Source organism: Microtus ochrogaster, chromosome 16 (assembly GCF_000317375.1).
Source record: "Microtus ochrogaster isolate Prairie Vole_2 chromosome 16, MicOch1.0, whole genome shotgun sequence".
NCBI lineage: Eukaryota > Metazoa > Chordata > Mammalia > Rodentia > Cricetidae > Microtus > Microtus ochrogaster.
The window spans coordinates 31,549,796-31,571,982 of NC_022018.1; the positions used below are offsets into that span (position 1 = coordinate 31,549,796).

The window sequence follows — 22,187 nt, forward strand, 5'->3', positions numbered from 1 at the left end:
CTCTCTCTCTCTCTCTCTCTCTCTCTCTCTCTCCCTCTTTCTCTGTCCCCCCTTCACCCTTCCTCCCCTTGAATAAATATTCAACCTCACCCTGCATGTCGTGTCTATCCATGTCTCTGTCTCCTACCCAACTGCCATGTGTCTCCCTGCCTTGGACCAGCCACTGCTCGGGGACCAGCAGCCGTCTCTGCCTGGGACTGGCTGCTCCCAGAGCCTGTTGCCTGCTGCCGCATGGGGACCTACAGCATTTCTGCTGCCTACTGCCACGGGGATCTTGCAGCATTTTTTAAAAAAGAATATTAAATATCTTTGCATGTTAAATCAAAAAAATTTAAACAAACAAAAATAAAACCAACTGGCAATGAGGTAGCAAGCACAGAATACAAGTGGGTGGAGGTGCCACCTTTAAGGGTAAGACCTGTGTGAGGAGGGAGACTGAAGAATGGTCCTGGATAGACCCTAAGGAATCCCACAGGTGCTCAAGGGACCGGGGCACAGGCAGGCCACCCTGAGAAACAGATGCAGCCTGAATCAGTCAGGACAATTAGAGACGTGGTGAGAGGATGCAATACAAAATTGAGAGTAAAAAAGGAAGTTCAGAAACGATGGCCAAGCTACAAGAACAAGAGAAAGAACATGATAAACGTAATGCATGAACCTTGCTTTTTCTGCTTGCTGTCAGGGTTCTAATGGGAGTTGGGGTCTAGCGGGAGGCCCACATCTGTTTATGCTTGTTTTTGTTTATTGAGATAGAATCTTCCTAGGTGTGCAGGCTGACATGGACCCTTCTGCCTCAGCCTCCTGAGCAGAGGGACTTCAGGTGTGGTGGCTTAGTTACTGGTCTTTAGGCCACTGGAGGTTTGCTCCCTGTGATGATGGAACTCCATTTTTGATGTGACTGCAGACAGGATAACCTCGGAGAGAAGACACACCCTGGCTGTGAGCTGGGCCCCCAGACTGAACAGAAAGAGGAAAAGGAGGCAGGCAGCTGAGCACCAGCACCTTGTCTCATGACGGCAGACACACTTCAGCCACCCATGGTCCTGCCGACACGACTTCTGGGCCGCCATGGACTGCATCCCCTAAGGATGCCCAAAGAGGCCAAAGGTCAGAGAGTTTCGGGACTTGTTTTTAGTTTGAGATTATTGTGCTTCTAACTCAAACAAAGGTCCCACCTAGTTGTGAATTTGAGTTCTGCTCTCTCAAGGCTATTGTAAACAGGTGTGGTTAGTTGCCAGACCTGGGGTTCCTGAAATAGGGAAGTAGTTGGTTCCTACCTAAAACAAAAGTCTAAGGATCCAACTAAGTTCCAGTTCCCTTTATGGGAAATAACTTGGGATTCCAGCCAGGGAGTGGTTTGCCTACAGAGTGTTTGGTCTAGGGCTGAGCACCGAATGTACCCCGTGACTTCCAATTTGTATGTTGATGCAGTCTTGTGTTCTACTCTACCTTTTGAATTCAGGGGTATATTAAGCTGTTGGAAATTAAAACACTGATGAATTTTCAGAACTCACTGAAATTCCCTTCCAATACTATACTATGTGTTTCTGCATTTTATTATTTTTGTTCGCGTCTTTGCATTCTTTACTATATTTCTAAATTCCCACGCCTCCACTCTAGAAGAAAGGTATTTTGTCGAGGCTGGCCCCCAGCCTCTTTCCAATCTTTTGTAAGACATTTGGTTACAGCAATGAGAAAAGTAGCGCAGACACCACCACGGGGCGTTGAGGAACCAAACCTTTCCACTTTATCTCACTTCCTGGCTGGGAGGTGGGACAGTCTGCCTGGCCACACTGCTCCTACCGTGATGTGCCGCCTTACCATAGGCACAAAGGAGCAGGGATCATCAACCGGAGCTTCCAAAACCTAGCAATGAAACAGGCCTTTTCCTCTTCATAAGCAGTTACCTCAGGCATTTCATCATAGTGACAGAAAGCTGGCTAACACAAAGGCTCAAGAACAAAACAAGCAGAGAGGCATCCGAGTACTGGTGCTGTGCAAAGCACCGCTCCTAGCAGAACTAAGTCTGAAGAAGGAGGGAGAAGGAGAAGGCAGAGCAAGCGCGTTCCTGTGGTACCAGGAATTGAACCCATGGCCTCATGCTTGCTAAGCAAGCACTCTACTGCTGAGCTATATCTCCAGCTTCACATTTTATTTTGAGATTTGGCCATCACTATCACTAATTGCTTTTCCCAACAAGAAGTGGTTTGAGGGGGGTAGGTTTATCTTGGCTATGGTTGAAGACGAGATGCAGACCATCACGGCAGGAGGGCATGGGTGCAAAAGCGCGGGTAACACTGTGTCCACAGAAGCAGAACAGCAGACAGGAAGTGGGGCCAGGCTAAAAAACCTTGAGGACCACGCCCAGCGACACATTTCCTCCATTGGGGGGCCTCCTTCCTAAAGTCCCCACAACCTTCTAAAGTAGCTCCATCAGTTTGGGACCATACATTCAAACACACGAACCTGTTGGGGATCCTTCCATCCAAATAACCACAGTATCTCTCTAAGTTGCCCAGGCTAGCCCTAACCTTTGGAATCTCCTGCCCCAGCCTCCTGAATAGCTGGCATACGAGGCTCATACCACCAGACCAGTGAAATCTAGTTCTTATGTGAATTCTTTGGCTGGATGTAGAATCCCAGTAAATACAAAAGTTGGCTGGCAAAAGAAAAGCATAGAAGTTATAGCAAATTTATATGCGTACAGCGACTGTCAGAAGCCAGTAACTTCTGAAAAAGTTAGGGCAGTGGGGTATGTGCATGCTCCTCAGACAAAGAAGAGTAGATGTGTGAGGGAATGCAGGACGTGTGGATCTCTGGGTAGGACAGAGTGCTTTAGAGAGACAACTGGGGGCTGGAGAGCCACAGAAACTCATACAGTTATTTCACCGTCTGATTACTCTGGCTCGCTACAGTCTCATGCTCTAGTCTCCTGCGACCCTGAGGTTTCCCAGGGTGAAGCGCTCCTTCCAAACAGCACCTTCCTGGCTTGTTACATGTACAAAAGTCAGGCTGGGTGGCTCTTCGTGAAAGAACATTTTCTGCATCTCAAAGTACCTGATATGCGAAGGGGATCCCTTTCGGGTGACATGTCCCTTCACTTCTTCAGTAACAGCAGGGGAGGCTGAGTACATGCTAGATTCTTTCCCCATTTCTGTAAGTGTGGAGCAGAAGGACACGAAGTGGGCTGTCACCGTGCTCAGAGGGTAAAGTGCTGCTGTAAAGCCTGCAGACCTACGTCGGAGCCCACGGAGCCCACATAAAGGTGGAAGGAGAGGATGGACCCCACAGAGCTGTCCTCTGACCTCTACATGAGTGCCGTAGCATGTGTGTCTGTCCCCTCATCATGTATGTATACACAGTAATAGTGCATAATGTCATGGGAACATCTGGGGAAGAGTGCTCCGGAAGAAAATGTTTGTTCGATAACCCAGTTGAGGGTGAGGCTGGCAGGATGTGAGGAGTAGCAGGAGCCAGGGGGACCTAAACAGAAGAATGAGGGGCGCTCAAGGGAAGCCAAGTTTGGAAGGTGGCAGATGTTGTTCTTTTTTAAAAAAATGCTGCAAGATCCCCGGTGGCAGTAGGCAGCAGAAATGCTGTAGATCCCAAATGGTGGTAGCGGGCCATGTGGTGGCAGGCGGAGAACCCTGGGAGCAGCCAGTCCCAGGCAGAGAAGGCTGCTGGTACCAGAGCAGTGGTGGCGGGCCATGTGCGGCAGACAGCAGGCCCCAGGCAGAGACGGCTGCTGGTCCCAGAGCAATGGCTGGTTCCAGGCAGGGAGACACATGGCGGGCGGCCAGAAGACAGAAACATGGATAGACACAACATGCAGGGTGAGGTTGAATGTTTATTCAGGGGGTTATGGAGGAGGAAGGGTGAAGGGGGTGACAGAGAGAGAGGGACAGAGAGAGAGAGAGAGAGAGAGAGAGAGAGAGAGAGAGAAGAGGAGAAAGAGACAGTGAAGGGGGGAAGCAGAGAAGTGGGGAGAGAGGCAGAAGCAAAGCTGCCTCTCTGAGAGGAAGATGGAAAAGAGAGCAAGCTCAGGCCGGAAGCTGAAGATCAGCCTGCCTCAGCGGATGGGAAGGGGAATGGGTGTGGCTTGTCTCTTAAAGGGACCAAAACCATAACATTCCCAGGTTTTCCTTATAATAAAAAGCACGCACGTCAAGGAAGGAGAAAAGGAAGGGCCCGAGATGGCAGCGGGCAGGTCAGAGCTAATGGGAGTGGGCGTGGCTTGTCCCTTAAAGCGACAGGAAAGCACAACAGCAGAGACCCCTGCAGCCAATCTGTGTTTCACTCCAAGTGACATGTGAAGCCACCTGAGAGGCTTCAGCAGAAAAATAAAGATTCGACTTAATACAGACTGAACTAGGACCAGGAGTAATGAATAAGGAAGCTTGGTGCTGGAGAGATGGCTCAGAGGCTCAGAGCACTGGCTGCTTCCCCTGAGGATCTGGAGTAGGTTTTTAGCATCCACATCAGGGGGCTCACAAGCACCTGTAGCTCCAGCTCCAGGGATGCCAACACCCTCTTCTGGCCTCTGCAGGCACTGCGTGAACAAGGCATACACTCACACAGAACACAAACATACACATAAAAAGATTTTAAAAACAGTAAAAAACCAAAGAATATTTTAAAGATATATATATATATATATATATATATGTACACACACACACATAGAGAGAGGGAGGGAGGGAGGGAGAGAAAGTTGAGTGATGGTGGTACATGCCTTTCATCTGCAGAGGCAGGTGAATCTCTGAGTTCGAGGCTAGCCTGCTCTACAGAGCAAGTTCCAAAAACCCTGCGTCAAAAAAAATCCCCCCAAAATAAATAAATAAAATAAAATTTAAAAAAAATTTAAAAAGTACAAGAAAGCTCCTAAATGTGAGAAACACCCACATTTGAAGTGCAATGAAAATGATGATGTATCAACATCACCTTTAGGGTATCGAGACAGGAAGCTGACAATCTCCCCTCCTTTCCCCTTTTCTACTACAGAAAGCAGTGTGAGCTGTGGAGCAGCTGCTGGTGGACCCAGACAGACGCTCTGTGCGCAGCAGGAGACACGGGCAGAGGAGGAAATGCCAAAAAGGCTCCTTACTGTCCCTGAGAAGCATGCACCTGGGCCTCCGTTGGTGCTGCACGGAGGGAAACTCACCTGCGCCAAGGCCAGGGCAGAGTAGGGCGTGTCTTCGGCAGGTTTCACCACCACAGTGCAGCCAGCTGCCAGGGCGGCCCCCACTTTCCGGGTGATCATGGCACTAGGAAAATTCCACTGGAAGAACGAAGGGAGGATGTGAGGACTGCCCCAGGATTCAATAGGAGGCTCGCCAGGGGCAGCCATGACTCCATTGCATAACTGACTGGCAAGCCTGTTTGCTGCTGTGCGGGCGGGCGAGCTCTCAACACCTGACCCTGGACAGTTGGAGGGACTCAGGGAGGTCAAAGTTCACAGAAGCAGGGCACAGTCTGGGAGTTTGATACAGTACAAATCTAGACCAATGTGTTCTGTGGGGGCCACATTTTGTAGGATGTAGAGTTTCTGTAACAACTTTGCATCTCTGCAGTTGCTCATAAAGATTGGCTCAGAAATGGACCCCATGTGCACTAATAAAACTTTATTTATAAACAGAGGAGCTGAGTTAGATTTGGTTTGAGGCTCTTTTAAGTATTCATGATGTGACTTTGAAAATGGCTGGTGACTTCCTTTCACACACATATTTATAGGAAATAGATATCTACAGACCTTTAATAATTTCACTTATTTATGTGTATGCATGTATATGTATGTTATATGTCTGTACATGCCTAAGGAAGCCAGAAAAAGGCACAGGATCCCCTGGAGCTGGAATTACAGGTAGTTGTGAGCTATCTGGTATGGGCGCTGGGAAGGAAACATATCCTCTGGAAGAGAAGCCAGTGCTTCTAACCGCTGAGCCATCTCTCCAGCTCTGCAGAAACTTATTTTAACAAACTCTCAGGTAGCGTGTATTCTGTCTCAGGTATTGCTGTAAGTCCTTTGAAATGCCAGTGACCTAAATCCTTCTGATACCTCAATGAGCTCATTGTTATTATTATTCCCATTTGCAGATTTGGGGAAACTGAGGCAGCAATATGATCACATGACCAGCAATTGTGAACTTCGAGGAAGGCTTCATCAGTCCAGGAAGCAAGGGGAACTGTACCTAAAACTGTCTGAACAGGAGAGGCCAGCAGCCTGGATACTAGCTGGCAAACCCTGGAGAGAAGTTGGCACCAAGCCCCTCCAGGAAGGGCTGGTGAGAGGAAGCTGGTGCCCAGCCGTGTACTGCAAACCCACCTGGGCAGAGGCAGCAGCTTAATTCACAGTTCTTGGAGCTCTACAATCTGCCCCTGTGATTGCCCACAGAAGCACAAATGTTTTGCTATTGATGATAATCACACCGTAAACATATTTAATAATGGTACAAATAAAAAAGAGAAAATGTCCCCTTTGAAGTCCATTAAAAAAAAAAACAATTTCAAAGGTCTTTTCAGAGGAGCTCGGCAATACCAGGATGGAGTCTCTAAGCCTCCGCAGGTCACCCTGCTTGTGAAGGCATCAGAAAACATGCACGGCCACTTAGGCCAGTACATCCGGCACTGTCACAGGGAATGTGGAAACACGCTCTACATCCAGGAAAGGAATCAGGAAACCAAGGACAGGTGGCAAAGCTAGCCAGATGGCCACACCTGCTCACCAGGAAGAGGACGCTGCTTCCCTCTGCTCTACCCAGGCTCCCACCCTGGATTATGCTGGTCTTGCTACATACCGGAGTGATGATTGCGGCCACACCAATGGGCTGCTTGAGGACCAGCGCCCGTTTATCCTTGGCAGAGGTGTAGATGATGTCCCCGTAAACACGACGGGCTTCCTCTGAGAACCATTCCAGGAAACTGGCAGAATACAGAATTTCTCCCTGGGCCTCTTTCAGCGGCTTTCCCTAAATCAAACAAGAAAAGGTCATGTGTATTGCCTTCTAAAAAAGAAAAAAGAACAGCTTTTTTTTGTTGTTGTTGTTTTTTTTTTTTTTTTTTTGTTATTCAAAGATGCAAGAAGAGGAAAAGTTTCCTGTATCAAAGCTCAGAGGCTGCTGGGAAATGATTCCCTTTGGTGCAGTCTTAGGCTTGAAAAGATGCCGTAAGAACAGCCATCGGCATATGCTCTCAGTAGGGGTGGATATGGAGCACTGCATAGTCTAAGGCTTCCCAAACACTAAATTGTGGTGTGAATCTCCTATTCTGTGAACAAACTAATGGTGCAATTTACAAACTTAAAAAATAATGAGAAAAGACTTGCCAGGCAGTGGTGGTGCACGCCTTTAATCCCAGTACTCGGGAGGCAGAGGCAGGCGGATCTCTGTGAGTTCGAGGCCAGCCTGGTCTACAAGAGCTAGTTCCAGGACAGGCTTCAAAGCTACAGAGAAACCCTGTCTTGAAAAATCAAAAACAAACAAATAAATAATAATGAGAAAATAAAAAACGGGCAAATAGAAGAAAATAATTGGGTCACAGCAGCTGAAGTTAACAACACAAGATCAAGCCAGTCGAAATTCCAACACCCCTAGTGCTAGCTGAGGAGATATAAGTAGTTGATGGCTGGTGGGGGAGGGGGAGTAATTTTTATCGGAAGGGAGAACCTCCTGTAGTTTATCTGAAGAGCCGGCCACTTGTAGGTTGCCCACACCCCAGGGCATGGCCTCACACCCATGACTAGTACTAGCTGGACTAAGGTTACCAAAAGTAAAATTAAGAGGACATGGAATTGGGAGGGGACACGCTGAAGGGGTCAAAGGGAAGTTGGAGTTGGGGAAGAGGAAAACTGATAGAATACAAATATATTGTATACATGTATGAAATTATCAATAAATAAAAAATATTATATAAAAAATGGCTCAGAGGCTAAGTGTACTGGCTACTACTCTTCCAGGTGACCTGGGTTTGATTCCTAGCACCCTTATGGTGGCTCACAACCATCTGTAACTCGAGTTCTAGGAAATTTAAAGCCCTATTCCAGTCTTGTCTGCATTCACATGTACATATATACATATACATGAATTAATAATAGCATAAATCTTAAAAAATAAAAAAAACTGGAGTGATTAAAAATCATTGTTCATATAGCTCTAAATAAACCTATTTCCTAAATATTTATTGTTGTTATTTTTAATTGTGTGTGTCTGTGGGCTGTGTGTGCACACAAGTGCAGGTGTCCATAGAGGTCAGAGGCAATGGATCCCCTGGAGCTGGAATTATAGGCAGTTGTGAGCTGCGTGATGCAAGCTTGGCGCACTGAACTTGGGTCTTCTGCAAGAGTAGTTCATGGTCTCAATTGCTGAGCCATTTCTCCAGCCCCCAAATCTATTTTTTGCAAATTAGCAACAAATACACTAGAGCACATAAATTTTGTTTCCACAAATGTGTTTTCTGAGCACCATGATGACCCAGTCCCTTTTGTCGGGGAAGCCAGGCGCTTCCCCAAGCTCTGGTCTAACCACTCCAGGACTCCTCCTCATGCAGCAAGCTGGTGAACTCACACTCTCGGCTGTTATGATCTTGGCAAGGTCGTCCTTATTTTGCATCATTAAGTCGTACCATTTACGAAGTAACAAACTCCTCTCCTGGAAAAGAAATGAGCCGGAGAAACAATGAGCTGGGAAGTGGAAAAAAACGCCTCAACAATCGTCCCTCCCAAAGCACCAGCGATGTGTGGAGTCTCACATCCAGTGAAATGGTTCACTCTGCGTGTCAGCTTCACCAGGCTGCGGGCTGTCTCAGTAGCTTGTAAAACGTTTTTGGGTTTGTTTGTGGGCGCTTCTCCCAGAAGAGATGCGCATCCGGCAGGGAAAGGTAGTGATGGAAGAGGACAAATTGGAGAAGGTTATAATGACACACATGTATGAAAAGTCACCATAAAACCAAGGAGGAAACTGAGGTAGGCAGGAGGATTGCTTTAACTCAGAATTTTGGGGCAAGCGTGTATCAATTCAATGGTAAATATATATCCAAGGATGGTGTCATTCTAAAAACAAGATGTGGTGTAGGTGCGGTGATCCATGTCTCTAATTCCAGTGCTCAGAAGGTAGAGATCTCTGTGAATTCAAGGCCAGCCTAGTCTACAGTCTGGGTTTGAGGACAGTCAGGAATACATAGTGGGGAAAAAGTGTGCTTGCGTGTGTGTGTGTGTGTGTGTGTGTGTGTGTGTGTGTGTATGTGTGTTTGGGCACTGACATCAGAACACATCCAGAAAACACCACGTAAACAGATACAGGGAAATAGCCATCTATAAACCATGCAGAAAGATTTGAAATAAATCTTGCCTTCACAGTCTTTAGAAGGAGCTACTACTAGAACACTTTGGCTCTAGACTTTAGCTCTAAGATGAGATATTTTTGTTTGTTAAGCAAAACATTTTTGATGTTAGTTGGCAGCATCTTCTTATAGCATTAATATAATATAATGTAATATAATATAATATTCTTTTATCAACAATAGAATGCTGACAAAGATACCCCTCCATTTATGATGAAGTGATGTCCTCATAGCCCAATGGTAGCCAACAACATCCTAGTGAAAATGCTTCTAACACAAGTGTGCAGCTGAGCAGCCTAGCTCAGCAACATAGTAGAAAGTCAAGAACTGGCTGCTTCAGCCCATAGCACAGTCATCTGGAAGCCATGGCTTGTTACTGTGGCCTACCATCAAAGGGGAGGCCCACTGCACACCGCTCATCCAAGAAAAGATAGAAAGTCTCAATTCCATTAAATAAGCACTGCTCTTAAACTATCACAAAGTAGAAAATTCCTAACTTGACTAATAATTCAAGGATTGCCTGCTCACCCTAAACTATGGGGCTGTGTGGACCTGCAAAACTCAAATAGGGTTTCAGCAAGGCAGAAGAGTGGATGTCACACATGGTTCCCAGCCCGAATCCTTCACTAGAGCCACCTAGTCTCTTCATCCACAACGCGACTCACATGTCCACATCAGAGGATCTTCAAAAGACTAAACACATCACTTAGGAAGCACCAGGAACAGCACGTAACCTTCAGTTAGCCACAGTCTCAGTCCCTGAACTTGTGACAACTACCTGAGATGGCAAAGGGACTTGGCTAATGTGATCATGGATCGATTGCCAGGTGGGCGCAGTGCAGCCGTGAGAGTGATGCTAACAGGACAGAGTGCCAGAGTCAGAAGATGGCATGCAACCGGAAAATCAAATGGCAGAGGAACAACAGGCCATAGCCAAGGCGCATGGGAAACTTCTAGAACCTGGAAAAGACAGGGGAGCAAATTGTGCCCTAGAGCTCCTAGGAGGAGCAAAAACATGCTAACTAAGTTAGATCTTTGACTTTCAAAACTCTGAGAGAAAACTCACATTGCCATTATATATAGAAAAAATATATATATATAGTGGCAATGTGAGTTTTTTCACATATATATGTATGTATATATATTTGCAGCACTCTGGGAAACAATAAATATCAGTTCCCTCCCTCTCATGCTGTTCTAGCTTGAATCGGAAGTGCTCCCCACAAACTCACGTCTGTTCGCCTGGTGAATAGATGGTGGCTGGCGCTGTCTTGGAACCTTGTGGACCTTTAAAGAGGTGCAGATGGGCTGGAGGAGGTGAGTCACAGTGGAGTGGAGGGGGCTTGAGGGCTACTGCCTGGTCCCACTTCCCGTGCTGTTTTCTGCTTCCTGGTCTAGTGGCCACATGTGGAGATCCGCCATGTGGTCCAGCCGTCATGGAGTGTGTCACTGTGCCTTTCCCACCACAATGACCCTGAATGGTGAGCCAAATTCAATTCTTCCTCCCTTAATCGCTTGCTGATGACAAGGTGTGTGGACCAGTTCTATTGCTTCGGAGAAGGGAGGATAATGGAAGGCTAAGTGACAGACAAGCCCAGAGACAGAAGTTAACACATGTAACGTGTACTTTTAAGGACACGTTATGGTGGTGGGAGGTGAGTGGGCTTTGGGAAGAGAAGTGAGTTCAGACTCGGAGAGACAGCTAGTACAGACTCAGGAAAGGAGGGCAAGTCTCATTCCCTGCTTCGTCCTCCACTGCTTCCTCCGGGGAATCTACAGAAGTTCTCCCTCTGTATTGTTCCAGCACCCAGAAATACCTTCTTCAAGAACGAAGTTCCCCTAAGAGGTCCCAGGCTCTTGTAATCTTGGAGCTGAAGTTTGGAAGATGAAGGCTACGGTTGGATGACAGGATGATGTTGCTGAATGAGAGGGGCCCCAACACCAGGTCGCTGGTTGCCAAGCTGCCTACAGGACTAGAAAAGTTCCCTATACTCTGAGCAGTGACACCACTCTGTGGTGCCCTTGATCTTCAAGAGCCACTGTGAGTCCAGGGATCAGGTCTGCCTCTGCTCCTCTCCCATCACTCCCATAGCAGATTGCACACGCAGCACCTGAGTGTGTGACTTTAATACTTGCCCCTCTAGCCCAGGCTCACTTTCAAACTCTAGCTCACCTATCCAGTCCCCTGCCTGGGGTGTCTACAGGACCGTTCACCATCTCAGAGGCAAGGGTCCTGAGCTGACCCCCGGCATCTCATCCAGCAGTGCTCCACTTACACCCTTCCCCAGCAGCGGGTGGGGACTTCACCCTTAATAGTTGCGCAGACCCAAAACTGCTGGGGTCATCATTGATTAATTTCACACACATCCCTTAATAATACACCAGTGAAGATGGTCAGCTCTATGTTAAACTACACCCTTCACGGGACCATTTGACACTACCTCTGCCTTGTTTGAGTCATCATGACCTCCCACCTACGTCAATCAATGTCCTCCACCATGGTTTGAGTGTGTCGCTAATGCCCCAATTCCCGGATCCTGTGCTGGAGGCTCAGTCTTCAGTGGGATGCTGCTAAAGTCAGCACCTCCTCAGCGGTCTGAGTGGCCTTAGAAGGGAGTAAAGTCGTACTCATGGAACATGAATTAAATAGGTTTCCAATATTTGGTTATTACCATTCTTAAAGGGTGCGTATGTGCCACTTAGCACATGGAGGCCAGAGGACAACTCTGTGGAGTTGGTCCTCTTCTTCTCCTTCTCTGTGACTTCTAGGGGCTGAACTCTGGTCACCAGATGTGTCCGGCAACTGCCTTTACTTACTGACCTAGCCTGACAGCCCTGGAGTTAGTTTTCCCACCGTGAGTTGCTATAGAGGAGAGCTCTGCCACCGAATCTTTGTCTCCAGACTTTTGTCTCAAGATATGATCAGGCATGTCCCTACCATGATGTCATCCATCATTAGGGTCTCTACACACAGGCCAAATCCATGAGGATAAGCTGATATTGGGCTTTATGTGTGAATCAACAACTGGTTCAGCCTGTTATTCTAACTTCTTTCATTAATTATAATTATAGATTCAAATGGTAAACTTATTTTTAAAATATTTTACCTATTTTTATTAATTCTTTGAGGATCTCCTATAGTATATTTTGATCATATTGTCCCAGACACACCAACTTTGTGTTCTCTATTTTTGTTTCTTCACCCATTGAGTCCAATTTGTTCTTTCTGTATATTCTTGGATGTGTGACCTTCCGCCGGGGTGTGGCTGCCTCACCAGCAGTAAAACTCTCAAAGAAACCTGACTCACCCTCTTCCAACAGCTATCCAGTGCAATAGCTTCTTGGTTAGGGCTGGACATGAAAGTGCCATCCCCGCTCTCTGCTGGGATGAGGTCTACATTGCGCTTGCACAGGGCTTCTTGTGTATGTGCTCACAACTGCTCTAAGTTTATCTGTGTAGCTGTCCTGCTGCATGCATCCTCCAGCTATGGCTCTTACAGTCTTTCTGCTGCCTCTGCTGAAATGGTCCCCAAGTTTTGGGAGGAAGGGGATGCAATACAGGGATGTAATGTAGATGTCCCAGTTAGGGCTGAGCATCCCGTAGTCTTTTATTCTCTGTGCCTTGGCCACTCGTTGGCCTCTGTGTTAATCACCATCTACTGAAAAGAGAAGCTTCTCTGATTAGTGTTGAAAGACGCATTAATCTATGGGTATCACACAAAGTCGTTAGGAATCAGTTTAATACTATGTCCTTTTAGCAGGATAACAGAAGTCGGTTCTCCCAGAGGTTCTTGGCCTGACAATGGCGCCAGGTATGAGTTTCATCTTGCAGTGTGGGACTTAAATTCAATCAGAAAGTGGTTGTCTATGCCCATGATATTCTTGCCACTACTTGTACATGGGCATGTCTTGTCAGACCAGTTGTTATTGTAGCTTATAGGGTTCTGTAGCTCAGTTCTAATTGGTCTTAATAATAAAAACTTGGAGTCAGCTATTGGGTGGGTGAAAGCTGAAGGATCAGAGCAGAGTAGCCAGCAACTAGAGAGTTCTTCCCTCTACTAATGCACAGACCAAAGGTGTGATCCTGTCCTCAGACTGACTGCCTCAGACTGCACGGCTTCTCAGGATGCATTGAGTTCCTGTCTCCTCCCGCCTTATATTCCTCTCTCTGCCCAGCCATATCACTCCTGTCTCTACCTCCCTAGTGCTGGGATTAAAGGCCTGTGATCCCATGTGCTGATATCACCTTTGAGTGAGCTCTGTTTCTCTTTCAGACTGGATCAGTTTTGAGCAGCCCAGGGTGCCCTTGAACTTAAAGAGATCCGTCTGCCCTGAGTTCTGAGATTAAAGATGTATGCCACCACTCCCTGGCCTCTGGTGACTTAGCTCTGCACTCTGAACTTCAGGCAAACTTTATCTGCTAAGACACAAACAAAACTATCACGACAGGTTCACAGCCGGGTAAGACTGAGAATTACTTTTCTCTTCTGGTAGAATGCTGTCTTAGGGTTTCTACTGTCCTGCTGAAACAGCATGACCGAAACAATCTGGGGAGGAAGGGTTTATTCCATCTCACAGTCCACGTCAAAAGAAGTTATGGCCTGACCTGTGCCGTGAGCCACAAGTAAAAGGACAGCTGACAAGTCACTAGGCAAATTCACAGGAGCAGTGAGGAACCTGGTTTGCAGACCTTCGGGAACACCTTGTCAGGTTGGGAGCTTAGGCCCCAGCCCCTCGCGTCTATTCCAGCCCCTAGGCCTGGTCTGGACTCCAAATCCCAGCAGGCCAGATCCTGACCCCTCCCTAGGGGTGGGGTCAGGGCCACCCCCCAGGGTATTTAAGTGATCCCCCCCCCCCCCAAAAGAGGAACACGTGGTCTCCCTTTCTTCCTCCCGGGGGTTGCATTTGTGGGACTTCCTGGTTTCCTCCTCGGGGCCACCCGAGAGCGCAGATCTCCCATTAAACCTGGATATTTCTTAATTTGGCTTGTTTTGATCTGGCTTGATTGGGAATTTTGCGTTGGCAGGGAGCTCGTGTTAGGAAATATTCCTAACAGACCTGTCTTTTGAATAGTGCCCGTCAGTTCTGCAGAAATCTTGTGAAGTCATAGCCTCCCTTCCACAGTGGGATTCACCCCAAAATATCCCAGCAGTGTATAAATCATTCTTTAAATTTGACTTTTCCTGTACTGGCAACAGTGGGGCCCAGGTGTGAAAGTACTCACTCAGGCAAACCTTTGTTCTAATAGTCAAATCTACACAAAACTAGACCCCCACAGTTATCATTATTAACAAGAAAGGAGCCCTGAGCAGGAGGCCCCGAGCAGAGAGACAGTGCGTCTGCTCTTTGATAAGCAGGTCTGGGTTGCCCTGAATTTTCTCACAGCCAACTCAGGAAAGTATAACCTACTGGCCTTTGCTCTACCCTAACAAGCTATTAATATTCTGTACTCACCTTCACCTTTCATTTGACCCAAGGTCTTAGTCTAGGAAATTAGCTGTTTACCCCAAAAATAAACAGAAAAAAAAAAAAAGCTTGGGTCACTAAACCAGCCCCAGAGAAAGGAATTCCTTCTCACCTGGGTGCCAGCGGATACAGTCCTCCCACAGCACCCTGTTGCTTCTTAGTCCAGGGGTCAAGCACCATTCTAATCCTCCCAGCCTCTACAGGGGAGCTTCACAGCCATGCTCCTTCTGAGACACAAGGTGCCTACTTTGTTAGTCTCCATCCATCTTGTTAGGCCTAAGAAAAGCATGCTTGGTACCATTGCTATCGCCTATGCAATTGCTAGCTATGTCTGTGTGGGTATATAAACTGCAAACCTGTGGAATTGGGAGAAACATCAAGAGGGAAGGACAAAAAGGGAACATTTAAGAGGAGCATCAAAAGGGAACAGCAAGAGGGAAACATTGAGAGAGCAGTGGAGAGAGCATAGGAAGAAGAAATAGAACATGAAGGAAATATTTATGTGCGTTAATTTATTTCATTCACCCTCAGATATCTTTCATCAGTTTTTGTTTGTGTAGTGGTTCTTCTGTATCCTGAGAAGTTTAGGGGGCTGGCTAACCCCAGCATAAACCTCGATAGACTTGGAGGTAGAAACCTGGACACAGGAGCTGATGCAGAGGCCATGAGGGAATGCTGCTCACTGGCTTGCTCCTTGTGCTTTGCTCAGCCTACTCTCTTGTATATCCTAGGACCACATGCCCTGGGTGACACCATCTACAGTGGGCTAGACCCTTCCACATCCATCATAAAAATGCCCTACAGGCCAGTCTTATGGACGTATTTCTTGATTATTTCCTTCTTCCCAGATGACTCACCTTGTGTCAAGCTGACATAAAAGTAGCCAGCACAACTGACAGCTTGTCAACCTCACACACAAACACACCACTTAGGCCACATCTTCTTCTCGTTGCTCTCTGGATATCATGGTAATATAAATCTCACAACGTAAAAGCATTTCTATTTTTAAGAGTTCCGTGGTCTTTACAAATTCAACATGTTGAAAGTTCAGTTTCTTTAAAACATCAAATCTCTCTAAAACATCAGAATTCTCTCTAAAATATCCCCAATTTCTCTAAATATCCAAATATTTGTAAAATTCCAAAATCTCTTAACTGTTAGCTCCTATAAACTGAAAATAAGTTCAATACTTTTTATTACAAGAGGAAAGAAACCAGGCATAGTTCCAATCAGATTAGAGCAAAACCAAAGTCCAGCTGTGCTGAGCTCGGTGTCAGACATCTAGAGCTTATGATCTTGGACTTGACAGCGGCCATTCTCCAGCTCCGTCAGCCACAGCACATACAGCTTATGTCACAGGCTCAAGCTGGCTCTGCACCACAGCTGCCACTGTCCCTGGTGGCCATCCCATCATCGTATTAACATCTCCAATTGCTGAGTTGTCCTGATGTGAGTGGACTGTACCTTCACCAATAGCCTCTCCTGGGCTCTCCTTGGGGACTCTGACCCTGCCACATGGTGCCATGACTCAACTTTTCTTCACGACCCTTTCAATCCTCGGACTTCTCATGCAACTAAGGCTGTACCTTCTTCACCAGTGGCTCTCCTGGTCTTTCTTTAGGGACTCCAGTCCTGCCACACAGCATCAAGCCTCCGCTCTCAATGATCCTTCATGACTTCAAACCAGTACCACAAACTCTTATACATTACCAAAGTTGGCTTTCAGTGTAAGACGCAGCCCCATCCAACTCTGGGCCACTGTCACTGTATGCTAACCTCGAGGAAATACTCACCAGAAGATTGCATCTACTGTTGCTGCTTCTCTCTCTCTCTCTCTCTCTCTCTCTCTCTCTCTCTCTCTCTCTCTCTCTCGATTGTTCAAGACAGGGTTTCTTTGTGTAGCCTTGGCTGTCCTGAAACTCACTCTGTAGAGCTTCAAACTCACAGAGATCCACCTGCCTCTACATGGGATTAAAGGTGTGCACCACAATGCCAGCTTGCTGGGCTCTTTTTAACCACCACTAATTTCTCAGCTCCTGTTGACCAGCATTGATTGCTGCAGAAAAGCAAAAACTTTGCTTTAGTAGTTCTTAATTCAAAATACCACCTAAAAGGCATTGATAGAGTCGTTAAGGAACTTTAAAACTTCCCTCTGCAATTTCACATTCTAGGCCCCCATCATCTGCATTGCTCTCAACATTATTTTCCAGACTCCTACAGAGCAGCCCAGTGAGTTCTGAGCACTCAACAGCTCAGAATGGTACCACAATCCTCCCCCAAACGCAGGGCTGATGTGGGAATGATTTCTTATTAATAAAGAAACTGCCTAGGCCCATTTCATAGGCCAACCCTTAGGTAGGCGGAGAAAACAGAACAGGATGCTGGGAGAAAGAAGCTGAGTCAGTGAGTCGCCATGATTGTCCCACTGCAGACAGATGCAGGTTAAGATCATTCCTGGTAAGCCAGCTTGTGGACTACACAGAATAATAGAAATGGGTTAGATCAATATGTAAGAGCTAGCCGATAAGAGGCTGAAACTAATGGATCAGGCAGTGATTAAAAGAATACAGTTTCCGTGTAATTATTTCGGGGCATAAGCTAAGCTAGCCATGTGGGCGACAGGCTGCCAGGGAGGGAAGCAGCCCCGCTGCTCTTATTTCAACACAGGGCCAGGTCTGTCACGGCAATATATGTTTCTATTGCTGTGCTAAAACACCATGACCAAACGCAGTTTGGGGAGGAGCTTATTTCATCCTCCACTTCTGCCTCACAGTCAGTCATCAAAGGAAGTCAGGGCAAGAACTGGAGGCAGAAGCCTGGAGGCGGAGACTGCGGAGGAGTGCTGCTGACTAGCTTGCCCTTCATGGCTTGCTCAGTCTACTTTCTTACATACCCGAGGGCCACCTACTCAGGAGCAGTACTACCCACATCTCATATCAATCAAGACAATGCCCTACAGGCTTGCCTACACGCCAATCACACTCTTATTAAGATTCCCTTTTCCTAGATAACCCTACTGTGTCAAGTGGACAAAAAGTCCATCAGTACATACTGCCCAGCACTGTGACAGATACATCCAGTAGAGATGAAGCTTCTAGATCAAAACCACCTTGATACCTCCATGTGCTATGACTCAAATACATGGTGTGTACTTAGCCTTCTCAGTGCTGGGAATGGGTCTTACCATCAAGGTCTAGGAGGTCACCCAATAGCACTGGCCATAGCCTTAAATGACACTAAAATCCTTTTTAAAGAAGCCATTGGAAACTTATCTTCTACTGTAGAAGTCCCATAGGCAGACAGACAGACAGACAGACAGACAGACAGACTGACTGAAATGAAGTTACTCTCTAACAGTGCCCTTGCTGGGTACCACAGGCTAACAAATAAGGAGCTCAGTGCCAGGAATGGGTTAAATCTTCTGGAGCTGTTAGCCCACAGACCTCCAAACAGTACAGGCTGTTATTCATCTTCGCTTTCTACCAGCTAAATCCATAGGAAGAGCAAAATTATTTTCCTTATAAAGTTAGCCTGCCCCAGGAATTTCCTTATTAATAAACACAAACAAAAGACACAAGCATGTCAATAGCGCCTCTTAACAGGCCTGTTTCTACCAGGGCCCTCTTACAGCCTCTCATCAGCGTCAGGGCTGGGGTATTCCTGTTGCCACGCACTCTGTCAAAGTAAAGCTGGAAGTCCTTGGATGGTCCACAGGTCCTGACGGAAGCAGCCCCTTCGCCGCCGCCTCTATGACAGCTTCCTGCATTCCTTCCTAGTTCTTGGTCCACTATGGGCCACAAGGACCTCCTTGCTGTTCTGGAAACCAAGTAGCCATATTTCTGCGTAGTTCAGGATTCCTCCTTACCTCTCTTAGTCCTTACATCCTAAGGAAGGCTGACCTTGAAGTTATATAAGGAAATGTGTCCCCTTCTAGAGTAAGGTGTTGACGTCTAGATCCTCATTAGTGTCTCAGAATGAGACCGTGCTTGGGGATAAAGTTTAAAGAGGTGATTAAGTTTAGCTAGGTACCCAGCACGCGGGAGGCAGAGGCAGGCAGATCTCTGTGAGTTCGAGGCCAGCCTGGTCTACAGAGCTAGTACCAGGACAGCCAGGGCTACACAGAGAAACCCTGTATGGAAACCGCTCCCCTCCCCTGCAAAATAAAGTTCAGCTAGGCCCTAAATCAGCAACTGGTCCCAGAAGAAGGTGATGGTGACAGAACCAAAACATTGTCTACAAGTGAAGGAGAGAGGCCTCAAGAAGAAGCCAGGCCTGCCGCCATTTTGTCCTGTCTTAGGGTTTCTGTTGTTGCAACAAACCACCACGACCTAAAAGCAAGTTGGGAGGAAAGGGTTTATTTGGCTTACTCTTCCACATCATAGTTCATCATCAAAGGAAGTCGGGACAGAACTCAAAAAGGGCAGGACCTGGAGACAGGAGCTAATGTAGAGGCCATGGAGGGGTGCTGCTTCCTGGCTTGTTTCCCATGGCTTGCTCAGCCTGCTTTCTTACAGAACCCAGGACCTCCAGCCTAGGGAAGGCACCACCCACCATGGGCTGGGTCCTCCCCTTTCAACTACTAATTAAGAAAATGCCTTACAGATTTCCCTACAACCTGATCTTATGGAGGCATTTTCTCAACTGAAGTTCCTTCCCCTTAGATGACTTTAATTTGTGTCAAGTTGACATAACCCTAGCCAGCACAACCTCCGACTTCTAACCTCCAGAATAGCAGGGAGACACAATTCTGTCACTTTTTAAGTCACCCAAACAGTACTTTGCTGTGACACCCTCACAGACCTGTATTTTGTTCTGCTCCTAGCCCTTCCTCCTGACCTCTGACCTCTGGGCCTGCCTGTGTCTTTGCTCCCCACATTATCCATCACCTTCAACACACTTTCTTGCTGAGGAAGGTGTTTATTGTTTGTAGAGCTCTACAAGAGGCTGGATCTCTGCCTGCATGTATGTATGTGCACCTTCCGAGTCCCCTGCCATTCCCTGGAACTCGAGTTACAGGCTGTTAAAGGGTCACCATGGGAGGGCTGAGAACTGAACCCAGTTCTCTCAAAGCAGCAAGTGCCTCTTCAGGGCTGGACTCCAGCTCCCCTGCCCATCCTGCTTTTCTTTGGCTCAGCATTTCAAACACCCCAGAAATATGTGACAGGTAGCCAGCACTCAGTAACTCCCCCTTGAGTGGGTGGATGTTAAGACTCTGGGGTTTCTGCCCTTATCAGTAGGCACCTATTTTCAGGGAGGCTGTGAAAGATAGGGAAGCAATGATTTCAGTGTTGACTGCAGGGGTAACATCATACATGAAGGAGGAAGAAAATTTCTAAACTAGTTTTCTGTCTTACCGTCTATCCCCTCATTGTCCACCCAAGTGACAGCCCTTCCCATTAAGACTGAAAATCAGAGACTGCACCTGGGCTTTTCTCTCCCCTGAACAAAGCTCACACAGCCTTTCTCAGTGTCCTTGACACAACCCCTACACAAACAGCTCCTCGTGCAGCCTACACGTACAGATATACAGCCTCTACCTATAGCTCCCATATATAGTGCTCTCTCTCCCTCCCCTTCTACACACACACACACAAACACACACTCACTCACTCACTCACTCACTCACACGAGAGGTAGAGAGAGCTAACAGTATTCAGCTCACTTTTATTATGCACCCCTATTCTTCTCTCTTATTTGAGATTTGAAAACGGGGGATCTGACAACATGGTGGGCACCGATCCCAAGCTCCAAACTTATTTGTGTCTTTTTGTTGTTGCTCTGTGTACCCCGGGGAACTGGGCTGGGGGTGTCACACGCTGGGTTCACTTTGGGTATCTGCTTCCCCCATAGGCCGAGCCTGCACCTGACAGCGCTCTCACCTTGACAGAGACCCCTTTCCAGCAGCAGAAGGCATCGTAGGCGGCGCGCACGGCTGCGCGGGCCTCGGGCGCCCCGCAGTCGGCCACCGTGCCCAGTGTGGCGCCGTTGGCCGGGTCGTGTACCGGGAAGGTGGCGGGGGCCGGGAGCCAGCGGCCTCCCACGAAGCTGTCCCCGCGGAGTAGGTCGGCGGGGAGGCCAGCGGGGCCGCTGGCGTAGCTGCGACGCTGGGTTCCCGCGGGCGCCGGGCGGCGGCAGCGGCCGGAAGGCGGCAGCGCGGGACGAGCGGCCCAGAAACTCCGCAGCAGAAAGCGGGTCGCCATGGCCCCGCAGTGGCGGCGACAGAGGCAAGGGACAGGCAAGCGAGTGAGCAGGAGCTCAGGGGTCGCGGGAAAGCGGGAGCGCGGCGACGGGGACGCGCAGGGTGGCGGGGCTAGCGACGGGGACGGCCGCTGAGGGTGGTGGGGACGCCGAGAGCGCCCCCTCCCTGTGCTCCAGGAGCTGCGTGGTTTCTGAACCGGCCTGTGCTCCCCGCGGGCCTGCTAGTGAAATGAACTTGCACACATAAAACCACCTTTCCCGGGGTCGGGTGCTCACTTGGCGTTCTTAGGCCTTAACGGTGACAGGAGCCCCGGCAATATGTTAACCAAGGCTAACATAGAGGTTCTGCATGCTGCAGCTCTTGAACACTGGGACTGGGGACCACTATTCGATGAGGGGCGAAGTGCAGCTCGGTAATCGTCCTTTGCATGCTTTTCTTCATATCCTTCTTCATGAATTCGAAGCAGGGTGCTCCTGAGTACTGAGATATGGGGCAAACCATTCAACCAGGGTCGGGTCGAAGTGAGGCTCAGGCATTCCCCTTGCATGCTTTTTTTGCATATTTCCTCTGGTGGATCTTTGCAAGTAGATTCGTATGCTGCATGGCCTAGCTGCTGTAGGTCAAGCAACTTGCAAGGTTGAAGTCTGGCCAACTAGTAAATGGAAACAATCAAGGCCCAGACCTTTAACCCCAGGCTTTGGGGGGCAGAGGTGGGAGGTTCTCTGTGAGTTCAAGGTCAACCAGGGCTATGTAGTGAGACATTATTATTATTATTATTATTATTATTATTATCATTATTATCAACAGGATGTGAGGATTGAACATAGCAAATCACCCCAAACAGCATCTGATGTGGGAATGATTTCTTATTAATAAAGAAACTGCCTAGGCCCAACAAGCATCTTCATTCTCTGGATACATCTCAAACTTTACAGCAACAAGGAACCCCAAGTTAATTTGTATAAAAGAAATAGCAGGTCCGTGCTCAGAATTTGGGGGTCAAATGCAACTCAATATTTTTTTTAAAATATTTATTTTATTTATTTATTATGTATACAATATTCTGTCTGTGTGTATGCCTGCAGGCCGGAAGAGGGCACCAGACCTCTTTATAGATGGTTGTGAGCCACCATGTGGTTGCCGGGAATTGAACTCAGGACCTTTGGAAGAGCAGGCAATGCTCTTAACC

The 22,187-nt window shown here is 47.6% G+C and overlaps 2 protein-coding genes across 5 annotated transcripts in view; one reads left to right on the forward strand and one right to left on the reverse strand.

Annotated features, from left to right (window-relative positions):
* Positions 1–21,133, reverse strand: part of Aldh5a1 (aldehyde dehydrogenase 5 family member A1) — a 31,835-nt gene extending 10,702 nt beyond the window's left edge. Inside the window, exons 1-4 of the mRNA XM_005354980.3 lie at positions 20,679–21,133; positions 8,559–8,642; positions 6,795–6,965; positions 5,162–5,278 (exon numbers count right to left, since the gene is read on the reverse strand). Coding sequence (XP_005355037.1) covers positions 5,162–5,278; positions 6,795–6,965; positions 8,559–8,642; positions 20,679–20,999 — 693 coding nt within the window. The 5' untranslated portion in view covers positions 21,000–21,133. The remainder of the gene's footprint in view (positions 1–5,161; positions 5,279–6,794; positions 6,966–8,558; positions 8,643–20,678) is intronic.
* Positions 20,966–22,187, forward strand: part of Gpld1 (glycosylphosphatidylinositol specific phospholipase D1) — a 55,282-nt gene continuing 54,060 nt past the window's right edge. For 3 of the 4 annotated variants that reach the window (XM_005354982.2, XM_026783033.1, XM_026783032.1), the window contains exon 1: positions 20,966–21,042. The gene's annotated coding sequence lies outside the window, so the exon portion shown is untranslated. Of the gene's footprint in view, positions 21,043–21,252; positions 21,411–22,187 lie in introns of those variants that run through there. The other variant, XM_026783031.1, reaches the window with a different exon arrangement.